This window comes from Ranitomeya variabilis, chromosome 8 (assembly GCF_051348905.1).
Source record: "Ranitomeya variabilis isolate aRanVar5 chromosome 8, aRanVar5.hap1, whole genome shotgun sequence".
Lineage (NCBI taxonomy): Eukaryota > Metazoa > Chordata > Amphibia > Anura > Dendrobatidae > Ranitomeya > Ranitomeya variabilis.
Window position 1 is genome coordinate 40,472,547 of NC_135239.1, and position 17,971 is coordinate 40,490,517.

Genomic DNA, 17,971 nt, shown 5'->3' on the forward strand with positions numbered 1-17,971 from the left:
TGGTGGGGTTCCCTGTGCCTGCGGGTCTGAATGAGTCCATGACAATGGCTATCCAGATCGATAGGCGTCTGCGGGAGCGCAAACCTGTGCACCATTTGGCGGTGTCTACTGAGAAGACGCCAGAGAATATGCAATGTGATAGAATTCTGTCCAGAAGTGAACGGCAGAATTTAAGACGAAAAAAATGGGTTGTGCTTCTATTGCGGTGATTCAACTCATGTTATATCAGCATGCTCTAAGCGTACTAAGAAGCTTGATAAGTCTGTTTCAATTGGCACTTTACAGTCTAAGTTTATTCTATCTGTGACCCTGATTTGTTCTTTATCATCTATTACCGCGGATGCCTATGTCGACTCTGGCGCCGCTTTGAGTCTTATGGATTGGTCCTTTGCCAAACGCTGTGGGTATGATTTGGAGCCTCTTGAAACTCCTATACCCCTGAAGGGGATTGACTCCACCCCATTGGCTAGTAATAAACCACAATACTGGACACAAGTAACTATGCGGATTAATCCGGATCATCAGGAGATTATTCGCTTTCTTGTGCTGTATAACCTACATGATGTGTTGGTGCTTGGATTGCCATGGCTGCAATCTCATAACCCAGTCCTTGACTGGAAAGCTATGTCTGTGTTAAGCTGGGGATGTAAGGGGACGCATGGGGACGTACCTGTGGTTTCCATTTCATCATCTATTCCCTCTGAGATTCCTGAATTCTTGACTGAATATCGTGACGTTTTTGAAGAACCTAAGCTTGGTTCATTACCTCCGCACCGGGAGTGCGATTGTGCCATAGATTTGATTCCGGGTAGTAAATACCCTAAGGGTCGTTTATTTAATCTGTCTGTGCCTGAACATGCTGCTATGCGAGAATATATAAAGGAGTCCTTGGAAAAGGGACATATTCGTCCTTCGTCATCTCCCTTAGGAGCCGGTTTTTTCTTTGTGGCTAAGAAAGATGGCTCTTTAAGACCGTGTATTGATTATCGGCTTTTGAATAAAATCACGGTTAAATATCAATATCCGTTGCCACTGCTGACTGATTTGTTTGCTCGCATAAAGGGGGCCAAGTGGTTCTCTAAGATAGATCTCCGTGGGGCGTATAATTTGGTGCGAATTAAGCAGGGGGATGAGTGGAAGACCGCATTTAATACGCCCGAGGGCCACTTTGAGTATTTGGTGATGCCTTTTGGTCTTTCAAATGCCCCTTCAGTCTTTCAGTCCTTTATGCATGACATTTTCCGTGATTATTTGGATAAATTTATGATTGTGTATCTGGATGATATTTTGATTTTTTCGGATGACTGGGACTCTCATGTCCAGCAGGTCAGGAGGGTTTTTCAGGTTTTGCGGTCTAATTCCTTGTGTGTGAAGGGTTCTAAGTGCGTTTTTGGGGTACAAAAGATTTCCTTTTTGGGATATATTTTTTCCCCCTCTTCCATCGAGATGGATCCTGTCAAGGTTCAGGCTATTTGTGATTGGACGCAACCCTCTTCTCTTAAGAGTCTTCAGAAATTTTTGGGCTTTGCTAACTTTTATCGTCGATTTATTGCTGGTTTTTCTGATGTTGTTAAACCATTGACTGATTTGACTAAGAAGGGTGCTGATGTTGCTGATTGGTCCCCTGCTGCTGTGGAGGCCTTTCGGGAGCTTAAGCGCCGCTTTTCTTCCGCCCCTGTGTTGCGTCAGCCTGATGTTGCTCTTCCTTTTCAGGTTGAGGTCGACGCTTCTGAAATCGGAGCTGGGGCAGTTTTGTCGCAGAGAAGTTCCGATTGTTCCGTGATGAGACCTTGTGCCTTTTTCTCGCGTAAATTTTCGCCCGCCGAGCGGAATTATGATGTTGGGAATCGGGAGCTTTTGGCCATGAAGTGGGCTTTTGAGGAATGGCGTCATTGGCTTGAGGGGGCTAGACATCAGGTGGTGGTATTGACTGACCACAAAAATCTAATTTATCTTGAGTCCGCCAGACGCCTGAATCCTAGACAGGCACGCTGGTCGTTGTTTTTCTCTCGGTTTAATTTTGTGGTGTCCTACCTGCCGGGTTCTAAGAATGTTAAGGCGGATGCCCTTTCTAGGAGTTTTGAGCCTGACTCCCCTGGTAACTCTGAACCTACAGGTATCCTTAAGGATGGAGTGATATTGTCTGCCGTTTCTCCAGACCTGCGGCGGGCCTTGCAGGAGTTTCAGGCGGATAGACCTGATCGTTGCCCACCTGGTAGACTGTTTGTTCCTGATGATTGGACCAGTAAAGTCATTTCTGAGGTTCATTCTTCTGCGTTGACAGGTCATCCTGGAATCTTTGGTACCAGGGATTTGGTGGCAAGGTCCTTCTGGTGGCCTTCCCTGTCTCGAGATGTGCGAGGCTTTGTGCAGTCTTGTGACGTTTGTGCTCGGGCCAAGCCTTGTTGTTCTCGGGCTAGTGGATTGTTGTTGCCCTTGCCTATCCCGAAGAGGCCCTGGACGCACATCTCTATGGATTTTATTTCGGATCTTCCTGTTTCTCAGAAGATGTCTGTCATCTGGGTGGTGTGTGACCGTTTCTCTAAGATGGTCCATTTGGTTCCCCTGCCTAAGTTGCCTTCTTCTTCCGAGTTGGTTCCTCTGTTTTTTCAAAATGTGGTCCGTTTGCATGGTATTCCGGAGAATATCGTTTCTGACAGAGGAACCCAATTCGTGTCTAGATTTTGGCGAGCATTCTGTGCTAGGATGGGCATAGATTTGTCTTTCTCGTCTGCTTTCCATCCTCAGACTAATGGCCAGACCGAGCGGACGAATCAGACCTTGGAGACATATTTGAGGTGTTTTGTGTCTGCAGATCAGGATGATTGGGTTGCTTTTTTGCCTTTAGCGGAGTTTGCCCTCAATAATCGGGCCAGCTCTGCCACCTTGGTGTCTCCTTTTTTCTGTAATTCGGGGTTTCATCCTCGATTTTCTTCTGGTCAGGTGGAATCTTCGGATTGTCCTGGAGTGGATGCTGTGGTGGAGAGGTTGCATCAGATTTGGGGGCAGGTACTGGACAATTTGAAGTTGTCCCAGGAGAAGACTCAGCTTTTTGCCAACCGCCGGCGTCGGGTTGGTCCTCGGCTTTGTGTTGGGGACTTGGTGTGGTTGTCTTCTCGTTTTGTCCCTATGAGGGTTTCTTCTCCTAAGTTTAAGCCTCGGTTCATCGGCCCGTACAAGATATTGGAGATTCTTAACCCTGTGTCCTTCCGTTTGGACCTCCCTGCATCTTTTTCTATTCATAATGTTTTTCATCGGTCATTGTTGCGCAGGTATGAGGTACCGGTTGTGCCTTCCGTTGAGCCTCCTGCTCCGGTGTTGGTTGAGGGCGAGTTGGAGTACGTTGTGGAAAAAATCTTGGACTCCCGTGTTTCCAGACGGAAACTCCAGTATCTGGTCAAATGGAAGGGATACGGTCAGGAGGATAATTCTTGGGTGACTGCCTCTGATGTTCATGCCTCCGATCTGGTCCGTGCCTTTCATAGGGCTCATCCTGATCGCCCTGGTGGTTCTGGTGAGGGTTCGGTGCCCCCTCCTTGAGGGGGGGGTACTGTTGTGAAATTGGATTTTGGGCTCCCCCGGTGGCCACTGTTGGAATTGAACTGGTGTGCATCATCCCCTCTGTTCACCTGTTTCCATCAGGATGTGGGAGTCGCTATTTAACCTTGCTCCTCTGTCACTTCCATGCCGGTCAACATTGTAATCAGAAGCCTTTCTGTGCATGTTCCTGCTGCTAGACAACTCCCAGATAAGTTGGACTTTAGTCCTCGTTTGTTTTTGCATTTTGTTCCAGTTCACAGCTGTAGTTTCGTTTCTGTGTCTGGAAAGCTCTTGTGATCTGAAATTGCCACTCTGATGTTATGAGTTAATACTAGAGTCTTAAAGTAATTTCAGGATGGTATTTTGATAGGGTTTTCAGCTGACCATGAAAGTGCCCTTTCTGTCTTCCTGCTATCTAGTAAGCGGACCTCAATTTTGCTAAACCTATTTTCATACTACGTTTGTCATTTCATCTAAAATCACCGCCAATATATGTGGGGGCCTCTGTCTGCCTATCGGGGAAATTTCTCTAGAGGTGAGCCAGGACTATATTTTCCTCTGCCAGGATTAGTTAGTCCTCCGGCCGGCGCTGGGCGTCTAGGGATAAAACGTAGGCAACGCTACCCGGCTACTGTTAGTTGTGCGGCAGGTTTAGTTCATGGTCAGTTTAGTTTCCATCCTTCCAAGAGCTAGTACTTATGTTTGCTGGGCTATGTTCTCTTGCCATTGAGAACCATAACAGAGATCCCCCTAATCAGGTGGGGTTGGGAGCCTTCCTTTCTGCGCTGTGTTGTAGTTCCTTGCTGCCTAAGGCCTCACACAAGGTCCTCACTTTCTCTCTCTGTCCCTTTAGGTAGGATACTACCCGCATGGCAGGCAACTCAAGCCTTTTTACAGGTGTCTCCAAGATGACTCCGGGCTCTATGTGTTGCTGTGCCTTCAGGTGTAATGGTGGACAGGTGACTTGCAATCTCCTGCCCACCGGTTTCTGCTGTGGGGCATACAGTTACCCCCACAACTTCGATCTTCCGGCCACCGGTTTCATGCGCTTCAGCGAGGCGGAAGCTCAGTCGCAACTCCCCTCCAGCTCTTCACTTCTACTTTGCTCCTTCCTCCTTCACACTCTCTAAAAACTGTTCTGTTCCTCTCTTTCCTTTACAGGAGCTGCAGAACCCCGTGTCTGCACGGCCCCAACGTTCCTCACAGGAGCTGCAGATCTTCACGTCTGCACGGCCCCGATCTCTTCCTGAGTCTGCACTAATATATAGGGGAGCCACCCACAAACTGGATCAGAGCTCCCCCTTCTGGCCTGGAGTCAGAACATGTTGCATGTATGTGTTACCTGCCAAAGGGATCTTTCCTCGCTCCGAGGCATTGCATTACCTTCCCCATAAGGAAGGCAATACCACTGTGATGGCCGAACTCCTGGGGTGTCAGACACATACATGCATGTCACACACACAAATACCTGTACACAAAATAAACACTCTCCTGCAGATGGCTGTTATATCCCAGTAGTAGAGATAGAGCCCGGTTAAAAGGGTTGCCCAGGACTATTATATATATTTTTTTACTATGAGCCTAAAAACTAACAGGCAGGTAGCAGCTAACAGAGACAACTACCAGCTCCACATCAACAGAACAGCTCTTCTTCTTCTGGGGTGATCTGTCGACACAGGTTGTCTGCCGATGTCATGCTGATTGACAATTGGCTCCCCACAGTTAGGCAATGGGAAGCCGGCTGTCAATCAGCATGACGGCAGTCACACCCAATCAAAGGAGAAGACCGATTGAGAAGCTGCTGCCCTATCGACGTGACGTTGACAGAAGTCGCTGAATGAAGGAGTGGTGTCTGCCAGCATACATCTGAGCCGGGCACAACAGGTAGGTTATAGGGTACATAGGTATAAAGTACACAATTTAACACCACTATCTACTGTATGTACTCTATGATGTACAGGCAAACCAAGTAGCTGTAGTGTGGTCTTTGTAAATGGTAATACATTTTAACCCTTTTTAGTGCAGTTTTATTTATTTTTTTAGAGGGGGATCTACACACTTAACATTCCCCCAGGTAAAGAATCCCCTTGCTTCAGCTCCAACAGTACCTATAACTTAGCAGTGTAGCATATCTAGCACAGGATGAGAACAATAATATAAGGCTTTGTTCACTGTGAGATTGGAATCCACATTCAGTGCATTTGTCTAAAAAATTTTCTCACGCACCAAACATAGAGTCCTGACATAAATCATACTTGTTTCGTTTATAAGCTACACTTTTGAAAAATCACTGTGCTATGCTGAATACTAATTTTGTGCTGCTCAGATAGGATGTTTAAAAAGAATAGCACGCAATACTTTTCTGAGTAGAACAAAAAAAAAGAGATTCAGATGTAAAATTAGCGGGCAGGCGCTAATGTTACATTCTTTTGGTTTGTGCTTGACATATAGGTATCGGCATGTAGACGCAGATATATTCCTGGCGCATGCGTTAAAGTTGTCAACTTGACTTTTTTTATTTTTTCTGGACAGCTTATCAAAATATCATGGACGGAAAAATTTTTTTTACGGACACCATTGGAAAACCATAATGAGTCATTAAGATTATCAGTGATAGATGTCTACAGTAGAGTTGGGTGAATATGTTCGGATTTGGTCAACTCCAGTCTACAGTCCATAATTCTGATGGATGTCTACTCATCCCCAAACCAATGTGATGATTGCCTTTACCACATCGGCACGGTCCATGGCATCGTAAGTTGAGAGACCAGCGTTACTGACATTCTTTTTATAATTTGATCAGTTCATATGTAGCTTAGATCTTTTTGAAAAATTATTCTTTGTTGGACCTCCGGTCAAGCATTTTTCTTTGGATTCTATCAGAAATTTTGACCCAACAGAACAAAAAGGAAGGAGAATCTCAACGAAAACGTCCAACGCAAAGCAAGTGAAATATATCTAAAACAAAAAGTCTATCCACTGCTGCCAAAATTAAGATGTTACAACAAATCTGATGAAAGTGTGTCTGTTCTAAGCAGGCAAAGAAAAGCATAAGGCGAAACATATGAGAAGTTACATCACATACAACAGATCTTTAACTCTTCTGTCTAAGAAGCAGGTGATACAAATAAGATAAAGAAGCCGTAGAAACCAAGCAGTCAAAAACGACCTGAAATTCTTTATGTATGGAAAATTATTATAAAAATAAGGTCTTTGAGGGTTACACAGGAATTCAGTACCTGGAACGAGGGGCTAAAATGACTGATTTTTCCCAAAATTTGGCAGTATTCCAAAATTTCACTGCGCTGGATGTTCGCCGTGCTGGCAAATTTCTTAAAGCTCTGGCTGAAAGAGAGCAGAAAAAAGATAGTTATCACATAGATGTACAAAGGGCACAGCAGAGGCTGCAGACAATGAATCGCACACAAAGATTCCAAGAAAAAAAATTACAGGAAAAATACAAATATGACATAAAGATCTAATACTATTCCTATAGCGAGAGCAAATCTAAAGCAAGACATTGCCCCCCAGTGGAAGATCCGACGCGTACTGGGTAAACATTCTTTACATGTTTTGAGTTTCCATATTTTGTCGGAATTTGTATAATTTGTCAAACAAAAAATATGAAACATGTAATTTTCCTCACATTTTGGGCCTCTATGTTTCTCCTGTCGTTCATATACTATAATTTATAAAACTGACATTTCAATCATTTTTTTTGGATAAAATTAATTGTAGATTTCATTTGAAAGCAACCCAGATCGTTATTTTTGTTCCAGTCGAAAATCCACCTGTGAGATACAACGTGAAATTACGTGTGACGGAGGCCAACAATACAGACACCACGCTGTGAAGAACGGTCCATCAGACAATAGGGGCCTTGGATCACATCCACACCTTTCTCCGCTTGTGTTTATCTCAACTGTTTGTCAAAGAGACACACAACAGTATCTGAATTATTTCAGATGATTTGTGATTGTGCTGCCAGAGCAACTTTGGGCGGCAATGAATGATTTTATAACATAGGGTCAATTTAAATATAGTTTAACACTTGGCATATGGGATTGGATTGCAAAAATCATTGGAAACGCTTTCTGTAACCTGTGTAGTTAATAATATAAACATAATGCAAAGAAAATAAGAAATAAAGGCATAAATTACCGTAATTGCCCTACTGATGTTAGTCAGCTCTACAGGCTCAGGTGACGGACCTTGTTTCCTTTCTCTATGGCTGGATCCCGTTGTACCAGTCCATGCAAATTTACTAGTTTTCCCAGACTTTTTAAGGCTGGCTCAGGCAGCCATGTGCTGCCTGAGTATTCAGGAAGCATAGCTTTCACTTACCACACGTATTATTGCAGTTTGCTTCATCTTTCACTTCACTTCTCTGTGTCATCTTATCTCTCCAGTAAACTCCTTCCTGCTATTCAATAATCTGCAACTACTTCCTAACTCAGTCCTACGAATCCTGGTGTTAAAGCGGTTTTCCATAATAAGACAGCTCCTTCTCAATATGAATGTTTGCCCCCGTTAAAATAAAAACACTTCTACTTCCCTCCTGTGCCGGCGCCGTTCCCGCGCTGTCAGCACTCGCATTCCCAGGTCTCTTGTGCTCTTCTTTTGACAAGTGAGCGCTATGACAAATCAGCGCTAGCGTCACTGTCCCCTCCTTCGGACCTACAAGCAATCAACAGGAAGTGAGAGCAGCGGGTGGCCGCTCACTTCCTTTCATTTCCTTTAGCAATTCCACCACACCTGGATTTTTTTCCAGTTTTTCATTAAATTGTATGGTAAAGCCTCATTTGTCAACAGAAAAAAAACAAAAAAAGTTTTGGCTCTTGGAAGAAAAGGAAGCAAAAAATGCAAAAATTGAAATTCCTCAGTCGTTAATGGGTTAAACTATACGTTGGTCTATATGTAAATATGTATGTAAATAAGCACTGGAACCCAATGGCTGATATCGGGGACCGTGGTGGCAAACTGAAGCATATGATAAATTTTAGTGATCTTGGACATTTCTGACTTTTTATTTTTTCGCACTATTGATCAAAAACTATAAGCCCCTTTTAAGTAGTAAATACTCGAGCATTCAAGTACATTATGTGATTGTTATTTTCTCAGTACAGTCGCAGACTTACTTTTGATTACTGCCCAGCAGAACTAGACGGTCTGATTTCTCTGAGATCTTGCCAAGGGAGATGCCAGCTGTCAGATAACAGCAGTGTCCTGCCTCTGTAAGACCCTTAAGAACTAAGTATATAAAAAGATAAGAAGTGTTGTGCTCAGTTAGAAAACAGTTAGAAAGTATTCATTGCACTATATTTTTTTTATTGTACTTTTGCAAGCTGTGTAGCAATCCCACCTTTAAAGGGAATGTGGAATCAGAAAATGACTACTGTTTAAATAAGGTTTTTGTATTAAATATTTTCTTTAACATTTTTGGATTTTTTTCAATATCACAATCTGTATATATACTGTATATGTAATATATTTTAAACACTTTTTTATATAATACAATTTTTTTATAATCATACAACATTTTGAGATCTTGAAATGTTCACACTGGCCACCTGGGCTATCGTAGACTCTCACTTCTTGTTGTTTAAGGAAACAACACATGTACATAGCCGCAAAGGTAAAACCTCAACCTTACTTTTTTTATTGAATCATCTACCGTAATGAGCGTGTGCAAAGGTCATTGTGAAGGGAAAGGGGCAGTAGCGTAGCTACCGGGGGGAGGCAAAGGGTGTGTTTGTCTCAGGCCCTGCACTCGGAGCTACTTGTGCTGTTAACTATATTGACATGCACATTGGCATGCCAATATAGTTAATCTCTGCAGTAGAGCAGGCAAACACGATCTCTCTGTACTACTGTTCTGTGGAGGTGTAGGGGGATCACATTGTGTATAGGGGAGCTGGAGGGACTCAGGGGACATTATTAACAGTTAAGTGGACACTTAAGAACCATTATTGTTATGGGGGCACTTAGGGTATTGTGACCATCAATGGTGCGCATTGAGCATTATCACTTTCTATGGTCAAAATGTTGACATTATTTTCCTGGGTGCTTGAACAGCGCATTAATATTTTCTAGGGGGCGATTTTACCATCTAGAGGGCACAAAGGAGCCACTATTACTATATAAGAGGCACAGTGGTGGAGCACGTTTCTTTGGACCACAAAGTAGGTGCAGTAACAGGGTCACATACAGCAGCAGCGGCTCAGTGTTGGAGTGACAGTAGAATTAGGAATTTGTGCAGGTTGGGAATAGATGGTGATGGCTGGAAATTGAGAAGTGAAATGTGTCTTTGTTGTAATCTCTGCTGACGAGTCTTGGCTGGAGAAGTTGTCATGTTGGTCTGGGCCAGATGGAAAAGAAGGAAAAGTTAACAACTCCATCAGGAAGAACGTCAACTGTAAGTCACCATCTATAACTCTACTGTAATCTCCTATATGATCTGCAAAACTGATATCTACTACTATATGGTCACTATATGGTGGTAATATTAGTACTGGGTCTTGTGTGGAGATTTATTTTCAGTAACAGGCTGGTCATCTGCTGAGGCTCCCCTTTACCCACAATTAAAGGTGTGACACAATAGTTGTAATCATGATTACTTGGTTAGGGGCCCACACAGCAAGGTCAGGTGAGACATCACCTATTGTCACCTATAGCTGTGTATAGAGGTGTTATCAGTCATTGTAATTTTGTCTGTTATCATAATGAGCCTGCTGAAAACTCTTCCTGAAAGGACAGGAAGTATAAGTCTAAAAAAAGCCCCAGTCTCCAGTGGGAAAGTAGCAAGATTACTAATTTTAAACACAGATCATGGCATGAAAACAAATCCCCAAATTTGTAAAAAAAAAATAAAAATAACAAAAACCTAATATAAAAAAACCTGTAAAATTAAAACATAATATAAACAATATATAATTTTCTCATGACACATTCCCTTTAAGGTCCATTTACATAGGCCGATTTCAGCCTATTAACGAGTATCTATTGTCTATATACAAGTTGTTTGGCGTATGCTAGCTGACGAGTACTACTGGGAAGAGAACGATCATTAATACGATTGCTCTGCCCCCATACGTCATGTTATCGCAGCACATGCCCTGCTTACACTGGGTGATGTGCTGCTGATAATTACGAATTTTCTGCCAGCATAAATGATCTAATCACCTTATGAATCAGCGTTTTATTCGTTTGTCGGGTGATCACCACCATTTTTACATGGGTAATCGGGAATGAGCTTTCTAAATTCATTCTAAGGCTATGTTCACATAGAGGGTTTTTTTACATGGATTTTGAAGCCGATCTGCTTTAAAAATCCAACTCAATGAGTATTCAAATAATATTTGGGGCAGTTTTTGATGTTGAATTTGAAGTGGATTATCTTAAAAATACACATTAAAAAACCTCAGTGTGAATATACCCACAGGAAGTTTTCTGTTGTAGACTTTGAAAACTTCCACCTGAAAATACTCTTTAAAGTTTGTCAGCACAGAATGACTGTTCAAACCAAGTACATGCACTCTGTGCACCCTTTGCATGGCCAAATATTTAAGAGGACCTTCCCAACTTCCTGTTTTCCCCCTACATCCCTCCCCCCTTTTTGCCTATAAAACAAATATATAAAGTTTATAGCGCCTATACAGTTTTTTGTGGGGGGTTTTTTGCACATTTTCTGTTGCTAAGAAAATTTGATCTCAATTGAAAATGTTAAATTTAAAAAAAAATGCATCACAGAACAAAAAAACACGAGGAACAGAAAAAGCACCTTGTGAATAAGATTTTGGAAATCTCATTCATTTTGCTGTGGATGTAAAACACTTCTTTTTTTCACGTGCAAACAAGCGTGGCATCAAAAACAAGAACTAGGAGAACTAGGAGAGTATTAAAAAATGATTTATTTTTTTTTTACACAAAATCCCATTAAAAAATAATACAGCGTGGACAAATTATCAACTACAATAATCATCATCTTGGTGATTAATTGTTAGATTGGTGGAATCCTCACCAGAAAGGGGGAATTCATCTCCCATATTTCCCCCAACCCTAAGACCGTGGGCAGGAGGAGTTGAATGGAGCTATCTTTATCAGCGCCATAGATTTGAGTGGGGCATCAGGTCGCCTGTGCAACCTGCTGCTTTATTCTACTTTTTCTTGCCATGGACTTCCAACTGACTTGCAAGTGACCCATATCATGGGCACAAGGGATAAAACGAAAACTATACAATGGGTGTTTCTAATACGAATCTGTTTGGTTCTCTTAAATCAATACTTTCAATACCTTGTTGAAATACATTTAACATCTAACCCAAATGACCGCCGATTTATGGTATTCTGGCAAAGAACACTGGGAAAATTCAGCTTCGCTCTTTTACATAAAAGTTATGCTGCAAAGAAGAGCATCAGGACAGAACTCTTGCAAATTGCTAGCAAACAGATGCAAATTGATTCAGAGATTAGATCAAAAGTGCTGCTAATGTATTTTGGTCCAAACTGCAGTCATGTAAATGCGTTTGCTCGTGTTTTATACTTTTTTTTTATTCCTAGATGTGATCTGAAAGCCAATTAATACTGTAAGGAAAAAAAAAATAATCAGGTAGCTTTACGTCCCCAGTTGACCTATAGATAACGCATATTCGATGCAGACGCGCAGGATACAAACATCGTCCATAGGCTGCTAATTATTCTCCAGGGTCATTTTTTTTTCTTGGGGTCACAATTAGGTTGCCATAGTTTTGAAGCACATTTTCTGATCGCAAGGGAGGACAGTAAAAATATTAAAACTTTAAAAAAAAAGGTCAGAGTTTAACCCATTAGCAAAACTATTCATTCTATTCAGAGAAAGGATATTCCAATGACATTAGCGATTTAATCAACGTATCTAGGCACAGCGAGGACCCAAGATAATAAAGTCATTCATTTTCAGAATTTACTAACAGTGAACTGCAATGTTTAAGATTATAATAAAAAAAAGTTTTTTTTTCTCCAGACACAGCGCCACTCTTCTCTAGTGGCAATGTCTGGTATTGCAGTTTAGTCTTATTCAATTAAATAGGACTGAGAGGTAATTATCGTGCAGCGAAAGTTGAGGAATAAACTACTGAAAATGCAATTGACTAGAACAAGCTTATATTGTACCAGAAGGGAATGATGGGAGATTTGAGCTCTGGAGCCTGCAGAATTGTGAATTCAGCTCTGAAATATAATTCTGGTTCTAAATGAGGATCAGTGAAAGAGAAGTAACAAAACACATTTAGAATTATTCACCACGCTACATACATCAGCAGATCACTGTCCATATGCCCTGGACCCTCCTCTATAAAGCTGGTCCGACAATAAAAGGATAGCTTGAGTCCGCCAGAACCAGAGCTCCTTATACTGATGGACTCTCCGTTTTTTTGTTCTAAAACTCACTGTATGAGTGTGGACCACAATGTCAAAAACAGTAGCGGGTCTCTGGACTCAAACCCAACAGCCTCACTTATACCTATGAGAATGTTGCGTTTGGGCCAGCAGACTTGTGGCTGGTCTGGACATCACGATCCACTATCAGACCATGAATTTTGGATGTGTGAATCTAGCCTAAGTCAGAGAAGAAAGTCGTTCAGTAAAAGCTGCTCCCATTCTGGCAGGCTCAAGTTGTCCTTTTATTACACAGACGGCCATGCAATTCTACATTTTTCTACTACAAGGCAAGAGCTTGGCTGGCCATGAGGTCTGCATTTTGAAAGGGGATGTCCATTGTGAGACAGAGCTTTTATTAACTATATTGAGGTTTAATATAAAAGATGAATATATATTATTATCAGGGAGGGATATTAAGCAGGGGCCCAAGTTATCTAGGTATAGGGATATCAGTGAACTTTATGGTCCCATGCACATTTAGAAGAACATTGGTCGAACTCGCCGTTATCGACAGGTTTGGTGCCAACACTCTATTTTTTGCAGTAGAAAAATCTGTGTTACTTTCCCTAATTGTCAGCCAGAGATTTTTATACATTAGATCTGGAATTCATTCATAGAGGTGTCCCTTATTTCTGCATAGTATGGACTATATAAAGGCAGCTGCAGCTCTTCCGCCATCTTTCACTGCATACATTACTCACTAAATTCAGGACAGGGGAGTTTTCCCTGACATCTTTAAAAGCTCACAAATCCTAAACCACCTAATAGCAGGATCTCAAAAGATGTCCTTTTTCATATTTTTAGTTCCTGCATAATGAAATGTCTTTTAAAGCTTCAGAGGTACATTTTCAAAGACTGTCTTAAAACTCTCTGATAACTCTCCTGAACTCTATGTCCTCCCTGAACATTTAAAACAGCTATCGCATAGGCTTTTATTTTAGTGGATATAAAGGACAGCACCCACAGAAGAATCTGGAACGGTGGTGAGGATCACACATTCGTGGAGCATTTTTCTCTAAGAAGCATAGCCTGTAAAGCGTCCTACAATATCAGGATATCCTCATGAAGACCTCTCCAGTAGGTGCATTAAAAGCATCTCAAGTGACCAACAGTTACTGTCATGTCCCAAAACTTGGGAATCATACAGTATTGTATTATCCTTGCATTGTTGTTGCTGTATAGTCAGGTTTGCCTTTAGAAGTTTGTCCTGTCTCTCTCCCTGTATCCCAGCTTTGATGTATGTCACCCCATCCTTTGTCCCCAGTTAGTGTTTGTCAGCCATCTCTCCAGGCTCATCTCTGGTTCAGAATTGTTTTTTTACCTACTGCAGTTATTGCAGTTACTATTAAACATAATACAAGAATTCATCATGAGAATAACCTTCTTCTGGAATCTTCTTACATGCCTCCGCAGTCGAGTTGAAGCTATCTGATGAAGTTCTTGGTGTGAGTACTGGTCAATACAGACATCCATAGAAATATTGTCTCCAGAGCCCCACACTTGCAGCCTAGTCACGGACTCAGAATAGGTACTGAGATCGGCACTGACTAGGATTTGGAACTCTGAAACGGGCCGTCGGTAGATGGGTGTCTCTGGTTAGGCTTCTATCTCTAACTCACGTGTCAAGGTTCTTTAACGGGTCAGACACTGACTTAAAAGAAAGCTATCATCAGAAATTTACCAAATGTTTAAGTCAGGTTTCTGTAGTATATGTATTTTATTTTTTTTTTAAAGTGCCAATGTTTTGGGGTTTTTTTCATATCACAAAATTTTGATATTTTCTTATTGCCTACTTGGACTAACTTAAGTGGCATTTACACTGCAAGATAATCATGAACGAGCATTGTTAAAAACCTCGTTTCACGATTGCCAATCACCCGATGAGCAAGTAACACACTTGTTCATCGAGTGAAATGATCTTTAATGCTGCATAATTGTTCTTGGCGGTGCATCGTCAGGTGTAAACAGGACTCGCGCTGCTGAGAACTATGGCAGCCTAGGCGTACTAAACAATCTAGTATACATTGCTCAGTTTGATTAGGTCTGATTGTGTAAACAGGCATTGAAATAACCACAGATCGGTAGAGTTTACCAGTTGTCGGTCGCATTGGGCTGCTGGTCGACCCGTCTAACCAGACCCTTATACAGGAAAGATATATAACTTTGTACCGTGTTAGCCAGTAGATAGAAACATATTTAGACGTGAGAGTCCTCAGTGGTTGATACCTTTTAATGGCTAATTGAAAAGATGGTAACAAATTGCAAGCTTTCGATACTACTCAGGTCCCTTCATCAGGCAAGGCAAAATAATCACAGGTAGGACCTCTATACAAACCTAATAAAATAGGATCCACCAATTACAATAGATGATGTCACAACTGACCTCCTTCTCCTCCCTTCACAACGATCTTTGTACATTTTGATTAGACACTTCACTTCAAAAGTTAGGGAATTGAGGACATAACCTACCTAGATTGTCCCCCATGGCAAAAATAGCCCGCTGGTTCATCTCGGGATCTGACATTGGGTTGGACAGCATCACGGCCAAATGAGGTCTCCAGTCTCCCCACTTTTTATCCCCACCGAACTGTTTTACATAAAATATGATATTATTGTCAAAGATTGTGGAATTCATAAATGGCATATATAGCATCCTACAGTATATAAATATTGGTTTCTTCCAGAAAGTCCAGTGTATATAGCCAAACCTAAAAAGATCTAAACTACATGGGAAATGTGGCATTATATGGCAAACATTAAGATGAAATGTAGCACATGGAGGCATCAAATCTTCCGATTGGGATGCCCCTCTATCCAAAAGATCTGCTAGGTCAAATGGGTGAGGGTTGTCCCATCAGACTAAAAGAAAAACTTAAATTAGGATGAAATAACCTTTCATTTCCATTGTAGTTATTGGTACACTGCAAAACAATGGTTGGGGCAAATGTGAAATTTAAGGTTATTGGGGAGACAATGGATCCATATGTCATTTCGAGGGTGAAGGCTCACTTCTACTCATTACTTTGTAATAAAAAAAAAGTTAAAGAAGTAACTTTTTTGTTTTCTAAGGATACTTTAGCAATGTATTTGTTTTTCAAATGACCATGGGAACCTTTTGGCTTCACTTCTACTGCGTTTACCATCTGTGCTCCAATGTATTTTAAGGACCAACTGTGTTATCCACGTAACCTGCCAAGTAACTGTAATTAAGAAACATTTTGGACACCTTGGGGTTTAAAAAAATTTTGGTGCCTCCAACACACACATGTTCTTTAATTTCTCCCTATTTAAGGCCAGAAGTCTTATGAATCTACAAAATTTTATTTTTTTAAGAGCTCTATAGCCAACATTTTACAGAATCATGATTATGGATGAGAACAGAATAGTTTCTTATAGACAAAAAGTCCTACAAATATTTTAGAATATTTGTCCCTGCTAAGCCCTTCAGCGTGATTGTCTATGAAGGTCACGCTTGTAAAAGACAAAGGAAAAAAAAAAACAGACCCGGCTTATGATGCTTAGCTGCAAAAAGTACAATAACTTTGTAAGGTCACGATCAGAAATTAGCGCTCATCTGCCATAATGTAAAAAAAGGAGATGGAGAAGGAAATCCTGGCAAGGACGTTTGTCAAAAGTGGAAAAAAAAATGCTATTGTTTCTCAAAGTTATCATTTAGCTTTATTTATTAAAAAAAATTGTTCTATTTTTTCCCTTTTTTTGTAAGAAAATTTATTCAAACATGTCTCATCATAGTGGGCTGCAAATTTTGTAAGGACTCAGCAGAAAGAGTTATGTAGATTGATTATTCATTTTGTGGGAAATAATCTATATTTCTTGCAATTTTTTTTTAACTTTGCTAATTTTGAGCTTAGGAGTCCAGTGGGTGGTCTCACTCAATGACTGACTGCATTTCGTGTGTGTACACTGCCTAAGACTATTCACTATCCAACCCTTAAAATTATCAGAGTTTTAGATCAATATTAAGCTAATATAAATAAATCTTTTCCCACAAAACCATATATCAATATACTCAGCTCCTCCTGCTGTATTTCATGCTACATGCATATAGGACGGCATTTTCTACCTGATGAATCCCCTAAGAGAACCTGAAATCCCTTCACTGTTCTTACAATACTTGTAAAATCAGAGGGTGTGATTTCATTTATAGCTGGTTACAGTTGTGTTTACCCTCCTGAATAGAGATGAGCAAATTTCCTAAAATTCGTTTCAGGCAAATTCACTTGTACTGGACGGTAAATTCTACTTGATCTGAATAAAACTTTGCTGAATCGAAACTGCTGAAAGGCCCACCAGTGACACTGAATCTGGGGCCCTACTATTCAACATTACCTACCCTTGTTCACAAATTTACCTCTGCTTCTATATAACCTTGGTAGTTTGTTACCCCAGCGCTGCAAAGCTACAGTGCTGATCACTGAGCCACCAGGCTGCCCTAACTACCCCACTGCTGCACACCTATTTTCCTGTGGGCCAGTCTGAAATTGCTATGGTCTCTCCAGGCCCCAAAGAATAATAAACTTAGGGCCAGAAATGGGAAAAAAATGAGTGTTGTAAGATCCTAAGAGTGACCAGAAGGAGCAAATGGAGGTCCCGGTGGGGAACTATGGCAGCAGGAAAATGAGTATAAGCTTTTATGATTTTTTTTACGTCTTTACCAGCAATACAAAGAATTCATCAACCTGGTAGTCAGGTTTGGACTGGCCTACAGGAGAACAGGAGAATCCTCCGGTAGGCCGCCCTTTGAAGAAGTGCCGATGAGCAGCGCTGTTGCACTATATTTACAATTTGCTGGAAAAGGTATAATCTAATCATGCATTAAACAAGTTAATATTACATAGAAGCAAAAGAAAATTTGTGTACTAGCGTCAGGTTTTTACATGTACTGTAGCTTAAGAGTGGTCCCTGTTATGACCCCAATGGCGAGGGTCTCAGAGGAACGTGGAAGTCTGCAGAATACAAAAATCCAGCTCATAGGGCAGTGGTAGCTGGGTTG

At 41.3% G+C, this 17,971-nt stretch overlaps 1 protein-coding gene across 3 annotated transcripts in view; it reads right to left on the reverse strand.

The window, feature by feature from the left end:
* The window catches only part of SEC16B (SEC16 homolog B, endoplasmic reticulum export factor), a 203,089-nt gene that overhangs the window by 108,957 nt on the left and 76,161 nt on the right, over positions 1-17,971 (reverse strand). For all 3 annotated transcript variants that reach the window (XM_077277621.1, XM_077277622.1, XM_077277623.1), the window contains 3 exons: positions 15,427-15,544; positions 8,679-8,790; positions 6,780-6,885 (listed from right to left, as the gene is read on the reverse strand). In XM_077277621.1, coding sequence (XP_077133736.1) covers positions 6,780-6,885; positions 8,679-8,790; positions 15,427-15,544 — 336 coding nt within the window. The remainder of the gene's footprint in view (positions 1-6,779; positions 6,886-8,678; positions 8,791-15,426; positions 15,545-17,971) is intronic.